Source organism: Berghia stephanieae, chromosome 6 (genome assembly GCF_034508935.2).
Source record: "Berghia stephanieae isolate SIO BIC M18660-M18661 chromosome 6, UCSD_Bste_1.3, whole genome shotgun sequence".
Classification (NCBI taxonomy): Eukaryota; Metazoa; Mollusca; class Gastropoda; order Nudibranchia; family Aeolidiidae; genus Berghia; species Berghia stephanieae.
Window position 1 is genome coordinate 47943082 of NC_088365.1, and position 7500 is coordinate 47950581.

At 35.0% G+C, this 7500-nt stretch overlaps 1 protein-coding gene across 1 annotated transcript in view; it reads left to right on the forward strand.

Moving 5' to 3' along the window:
* LOC144975875 (uncharacterized) overlaps positions 1–7500 on the forward strand; it is a 41521-nt gene that overhangs the window by 13004 nt on the left and 21017 nt on the right. Inside the window, exons 3-4 of the mRNA XM_078920059.1 lie at positions 405–477; positions 2515–2630. Of these exons, the coding sequence (XP_078776185.1) occupies positions 405–477; positions 2515–2630 (189 nt within the window). The remainder of the gene's footprint in view (positions 1–404; positions 478–2514; positions 2631–7500) is intronic.

A 7500-nucleotide genomic window follows, 5' to 3' on the forward strand; every position in this document is an offset into this window, starting at 1 on the left:
ATCTTTTTGAACAGCAAATATAACATTTTTATCAACGAGCACAGTTTAACTGACAAATCTAAAAATTATAAAACATGTTTTTACATTCAGATTCTATCTAGGTACTTGCAATTTTGGAAACGTTTATCTTTTTTTTTCCGGATTTTGCTTTGATTTTTTTCCTTTTATACTAAAAGCCCAACTGTGTTGTAACGACTTGTATAGCATCTTCCTGTAAGTTTCAAGACAAACAAACACACAAAAAAACACACACAAAAACAAGCAGGAATAATGAAAAAAAAACTATACAAATAAAAATCAAACTAAATTTTTCTATCTTTTCTTGTATTCAAGCTATTCCAATTTTTTATTCATCGGATAGTAATAAAAACACCCTCTATTTCCTGCCATTTATTTATACACAGGCAATGCAAATAATTTCTTCTCTGAAGTATGGATGTGTCGACAAAACAACGTGGTCCCAAACAGCTTATGCGTGTAAGTTCAAAATATTGTTATAAAACTGTTCTCTTCTCTGGATTGGGTCATAGCTTTTGCACATTGTGAGTTTTGATTAACAAGAGGATTGTCACCAAGAACAAATGGTTTTATAACTTTCACATACTTATATTATAGTTGTCAGCTGTTGTAATTATTGGGTTTGTACTAGAAACTTACAACACCTAAGTCTAAAACAAAATGGCATATTAATATTACTCAATTATTAGATATTAATATTCTTTTCTAAAATGATTATAATTGATTCCCTTTATTCATCCCATGGAGGAAATTTGTCTCTATGGTCTATTCCAGGGGAAAACTGAAAAAAAAAAACCCAGGGTTCAGCCGCAGTGCAGCACCGCAAATTGAGCTTGGCCCAACATTTCGAACTCGATATCTTTCGTATCCGAAGCAAAGACCATTCTGCCGAGCCACGCTGCCCATATACTACTTCTTCTTCTTCTTCTTCTTCTTCTTCTTCTTCTTCTTCTTCTTCTTCTTCTTCTTCTTCTTCTTCTTCTTCTTCTTCTTCTTCTTCTTCCTTCTTCTTTTTTCTTCTTCTCTTCTTCTTCTTCTTCTTCTCTCTCTTCTTCTTTCTTTCTCTTCTCTTCTCTCTTCTCTTCTTCTTCTTTTCTTCTTCTTTCTCTTCTTCTTCTTCTTTTCTTCTTCTTCTTCTCTTCTTCTTCTTCTTCTTCTTCTTCTTCTTCTTCTCTCTTCTTCTTTCTTCTTCTTCTTCTTCTTCTCTTCTTCTTCTTTTCTTCTTCTTCTTCTTCTTCTTCTTCTTCTTCTTCTTCTTCTTCTTCTTCTCTTCTTCTTCTTCTTCTTCTTCTTCTTCTTCTTCTTCTTCTTTCTTCTTCTTCTTCTTCTTCTTCTTCTTCTTCTTCTTCTTCTTCTTCTTCTTCTTTCTTCTTCTTCTTCTTCTTCTTCTTCTTCTTTCTTCTTTCTTCTTCTTCTTCTTCTTCTTCTTCTTCTTCTTCTTCTTCTTCTCTTCTTCTCTTCTTCTTCTTCTTTCTTCTTCTTCTTCTTCTTCTTCTTTCTTCTTCTTCTTCTTCTCTTCTTCTTCTTCTTCTTCCTTCTTCTTCTTCTTCTTCTTCTTCTTCTTCTTCTTCTTCTTCTTCTTCTTCTTCTTTTCTTCTTTCTTCTTCTTCTTCTTCTTCTTCTTCTTCTTCTTCTTCTTCTTCTTTTCTTCTTCTTCTTCTTCTTCTTCTCTTCTTCTTCTTCTTTTCTTCTTTCTTCTTCTTCTTCTTCTTCTTCTTCTTCTTCTCTTCTTTCTTCTTCTTCTTCTTCTTCTTCTTTTCTTCTTCTTCTTCTTCTTCTTCTTCTCTTCTTCTTCTTCTCTTCTTCTTCTTCTTCTTCTTCTTCTTCTTTTCTTCTTCTTCTTTCTTCTTCTTCTTCTTCTTCTTCTTCTTCTTCTTCTTCTTCTTCTTCTTCTTCTTCTTCTTCCTCTTCTTCTTCTTCTTCTTCTTCTTCTTCTTCTTCTTCTTCTTCTTCTTCTTCTTCTTCTTCTTCTTCTTCTTCTTCTTCTTCTTCTTCTTCTTCTTCTTCTTCTTCTTCTTCTTCTTCTTCTTCTTCTTCTTCTTCTTCTTCTTCTTCTTCTTCTTTAACATACTACGTAAAGTTTGACATAAATCTATAGCATTCCAGATGACACCAAAAAAATATCATCATCACCATCATCATCATCATTATGATCATCATCATTGTCATTATTATTATTATTATTATTATTATTATTATTATTATTATTATTATTATTATTATTATTATTATTATTATTATTATTATTATTATTATTATTATTATTATTATTATATTATTATTATAATAATGATAATAATAATAATAATAATAATAATAATAATAATAATAATAATAATAATAATAATAATAATAATAATAATTATTATTATTATTATTATTATTATTATTATTATTATTATTATTATTATTATTATTATTATTATTATTATTAGTATCAACTCCATCCACATTTTTTTTCCGATGATAAATATTCTTCATTTCTGTTCCTTGCAGGGATGATAACAAAGTAATTCAATGTCTTAGGAATATACACGTTACATCCGACCCCTTTCGTAATTCCAAGCTCAATTTTATAGCACGCCAGGAGGAATTGAGGGATAGATGCACGGGTAAATCTCTCTCTCTCTCTCTCTCTCTCTCTCTCTCTCTCTCTCTCTCTCTCTCTCTCTCTCTCTCTCTCTCCCTTATATATATATATATATATATATATATATATATATATATATATATATATATATATATACTTACTGACTTAAGGCCTTTCGCCTCCTAATCATCCTAATGTCTTCCTTTGATTTTAATTCTTTGTTACTTCGAAGGCCTCCTAGATCTCTATTGAGGACAGTGTGAATTGTCGTGGGTGGTCTGCCTTCATATTTATCGGATAGAGATGGTATGAAAAATGTATTTATGACTTTAGTAGCTGGTGTATTATCATCTCTTCTGAGTATATGCCTAAAAAGGTTACCAAATTGCCTCCAGGATTTGAATGGAAAAGGGTCTTTTATTGCATTTTATATACAATATTTACTGCCTAATTTTGTGGGGTATCGTATATTCAGGGCTTTTCAGTTGTATTCTATCTAATCTTTGCCCTTCGGTTCCAGTCAGTGCCCATATTCCGCAGTTATATATAATCACGGATTTTACAAGGATTGTTAATAATTTGATTTCAATGATTATTTTAATTCTATCTTTTCTGATCCATTTATGCAATAATCTATTTAGTGCAACCGTCGATAAACTTTTTTTCTTTATACGTCATCCTTGTCCCCTACTAATGATCCTACTCTTTTGTGGCTATCCATCCATCTTTCTTTCTTGACAGTAATTTTACGTCTGTTTTGTCATTATTATCGAAGAGTTGGTGTTTTTGTAAAGCTTTTTTACACTGACTTGTTTGAGATCAATAAGGTCAATGTCGTCTGCTTATGCAACTTCCATTGGCAGTTCGATTGAAAAACAAAATTGGGCAGCATATCTTTAAAAACATTTTTAGGTAATTGATAAATAGAATAAGGCTCAAGCTGTCTCCTTGTGGTGTACCGATGTTGCCAAGGAATAATTTATCTTCTGAGATAGAGATTAACTTGGTCGTTAAACAGATTTCACTTATAAGAAATCAGTTTAATCTAACTTCATCTTCCATTACACTTCCTTTCATAATTTTTAACAACGATTTGCGAATGATGGTATCAAAGGCAACAGACATATCTATTCCAGTTATAACTATTCCATTTTTTTCTGACAGGGTTTTGGCAGCAAGACATTTGTGGGTCCAAACTAAACATCTGCAGTACTTCTCTCCGTCCTGAATCCGCTTTGACTTCGTGACAAATAATCTCCAACAAACGGTCTAATTTTATTCAATATAGTCAGGGAGAGCGAATTTCTAATTATATTAAGCAATGTAATTGGTCTCTATTTTTTTGGAGGTCCTTTGCTTTCCCTAGCTTTTGTATTGATATCAGCTACCCCCCCCCCCCCCCACACACACTTTAATAATATCCAGGTTCTGGTGCTGTTCGAACGTCTAATTGAAAATGCCCACTATGTGTTCATCTAATTACTTTGTTACTGGGTTACATCGCTGCTACTCTCCTCCTTTTCCCCCATTTTATTCAACTCAACATTGTTGATTACTTCATACTTTTTATGACTAGCAAGGCAGATGGGAGTTTCACATGACGCTGGACGCTGTATATCTAGTGTAATTAACCCTTACCAGTAGTTACACTCATTTTTTTGTTTTCAAATAATATTTTCCCTTTATATAATTCTAATTCAGTATAAGCCATTTCCGATATAAGAACAGTATGAATATCGCGACTTGGTATTCAACGAAACCATAATTGTAATGCTGTTAATTGTCTTTTGGTGATTACGGTACGATTGTCCTTTAGATTCAAATATGGTTGAGATTCATCTTTGAAATGTTAAGTTGTTAGGGCTTTTCCGGGGTTTTTTTTTTCTCATACGCAGCTCGCTGTTTCTTTTACTTACCTTTTTCTGACTGGCAAGCTCTAGCTGTACCTACCCGCTTAGCTTACACACACAAAACGATACATGTAGGTCACAAAATGTTATATCTAGAATTCGTTTGTGCCATGACAGCAAACCAATCCTAGCCGCTCGGAATTCCAAAGTCATTCACATAAAAGACTCGGTATTTGCAAGACACTTATAAACCAGTTCCCGCTCTAGTTCTAATTCATACACAAATCAATTCAACCGAAATAAAAAGTTTACAAAGTAATCACTTCACGATATCTATTTGGTAGAGGCAAAGGTAGAATTAAGCCCAAAATAATACAGGTTAGATTGGAAATTATTGACACCGCTCTCGTATTTAGAAAACTATAATAGATACGGAATTGACAAAAGTATCAAAACAAAGTTTAGTTTATGTCCTTTCGGTCTATTATTTTAAAGTTCAGCATAGTCACCGTTCTTATCCACACAAATCCAGTAACGACGCACCAATTATTGTATCGCGTCGAAGAAGGATTAAGGAGGAAAAACATCGACCCCATCGAGTCTCCTCCGCCGGCACCTCGCCATCACTGCCAAAATTTGCCCCCTTATGTGTTTGTTAAGACACATGGAAAGAAATAAGTCCCTTGAACGACACAGGAACTGTAAAAAAAAAGGGGAGGGGGGGGGGGAGGGAGGGGGAGTTCTACGACTTCAAGAACACTTTCTTTTGAAATGTGACCATGCGCTTGTGTGAACATTCTCGGTATACAATGGGCACATGCCTCCCTGTAGCCCAGTTCTCGAACGATTTACCCAACTCTTCTCTATGAAATTCCAAGCCCAAAGAGAAGAGTGACTGGTTGTATAATCTGAGATTAGCTCCATTGACTTGATACGATCGAGACACTTTGCGAACGAGCATTACTGCCCTGTCGTTAATGGTGATTGTAACAAATTAGCTATGTCACTTATGAACTGTTCGCATGCCACCACACGAATCACCGTAAACAAGTTTCAGCCATCCATGAATGATTACAGGTTTACATCTCTCTGTAGTAAGGAAATCAAATTGCAGCACGCTGTTTGGTGTATAATTTCTTTTAAGTGATTCCCTAGACCGAGGTGTTCTAATATAGACGTCTAGGTTCTTTCTAATAGGATGATTTAAAAACACGAATAGCAGCTATCTACATAAAATGTGGTCAGTTGATTCAGAAATTAATTGTGCATAATTTGATCTAAAGTTTACATTGGTGCGATTAATACCATTGGAAATATCGTATTAATCTAACCATATTGACGCTGCCAAGACAATACACATATTCTTTTCATAAATGGATCAAGTGACACAAACTATGCTGCAATTGACCTTGGAGCATGCCATACGGATCCAATCAACCTTATGTTTACACATTGCAGAGCAGCAGACTGTCAACTATCAAAGATGCGACACGGGATTGAGTGACATACTTTCACTTTTAAAAGAGATTTCTCTACCCATACCCCGTTCCTCTCTGTCTTTCACTCATTGCTATGGTAGTTAATCTGAGCTTCCTTTCACGCTGGCTGTCAATCCCCCGCCCACAATCCCTTAGCAAAACACAACAACAAAAAGTCTTATGTGGCGATAGAGGTTACCATCTTGACTACCGCGAACAACACACGATGACGGGGTCCCTTGTCGCGTTCCTTTTCCTGCCAGCAATGAGCAGGTATCTAGAGACTTAACGTTAATTTCGAACTGGGAACATACTTTTATCAGGAGAAGGCGAGCGAGAAAAAAATGTTTATAACTTTTGCCAGTTGAAAGATGGAGATAAAAAATTACTTTTGTTGACATTCCACATGCTGCGTTGTTTCTGTGTTTGTTTTTGTTTTAAAGATTAATTGACACACACATCTGCTGATCCAGACCAACCAGTAACGTTTTAATCGTGACCAGTGTGCTCACAACCATTTGCAAAGGACTCTAGAACAATGGCCACAGTTGTCGATCGTACGTTCAACCAAAGAGCGTGTAGGTAACAATTGTTATGTTACCAAGAGCTCTCACTTCCCGCTTTTGGTGAAGCCACGCATTTTCCGTCTTCTACTCGTATTTTCTTCATTGTATCAGTAAGCCTAGCGCGCATGATACACGCGGAGCACACCCACCTCGCTGTCTCGCCTGGCACGCGACAATAGCATTGCGGTTAAGAGAAGTGAGAGCTCTTGGTAACTACGTTACCCTACACACTCTTTGGTTCAACATTACATTCAACACGTGTTGCATTCATACGCTATTCTTTTCATCAACCTTGGGAATAAACTTTGACTTCTTAGCTCACGATAATGCCCCATCTCATGAATCGTACACCATTCAATGCTTCCCGCAGAATCACAATTTTGAAACATCAATGTGGTCGGTCCTGTCACCAGATATGATCCCTGCGGAATATGATATGTGGTATGCAATTAAAAATACTCTCTTATAATGGCCCAATACCCGGATATAACAATGCTTTTGTTGGTGAAGTTTGGACCAAGATCAGTAGCAAAACTGTCAACAGTTTTACAACGTGGATGAGGTGTCGGGAAAGACAATTGCTTAATACTGAAGGGACCACAGAAAATATTGATTACCAAAAACATTTCTTCCAAATTGCGATTTTAAGTTTTTAAAGGTTGCTATCTACTCTACATCAATGGCGTCTTGCAAATCACTAAATGTGTGAGTTTATGAATCCTTCACCATTCCTGTTACATTTGTTATTCAACACGGGGAGATTTAATTATACCACAAGTGAGACATTTATGAGACATTAAAGATTTTAGTCTAACCTTAGCATTACATTTGGATAAGTAAAGACTAAAAACGTTACAGTAGAGAATATAATGAATTATGATGAATTGATATTATCTACCCCATGTATCACTCAATAAATTTGTATCAAGTTACCACGAATTCTTCTGTACTTTAAACTAGCTAGATCGAAATATGTTAATCTTTGCTCATATGAGCCA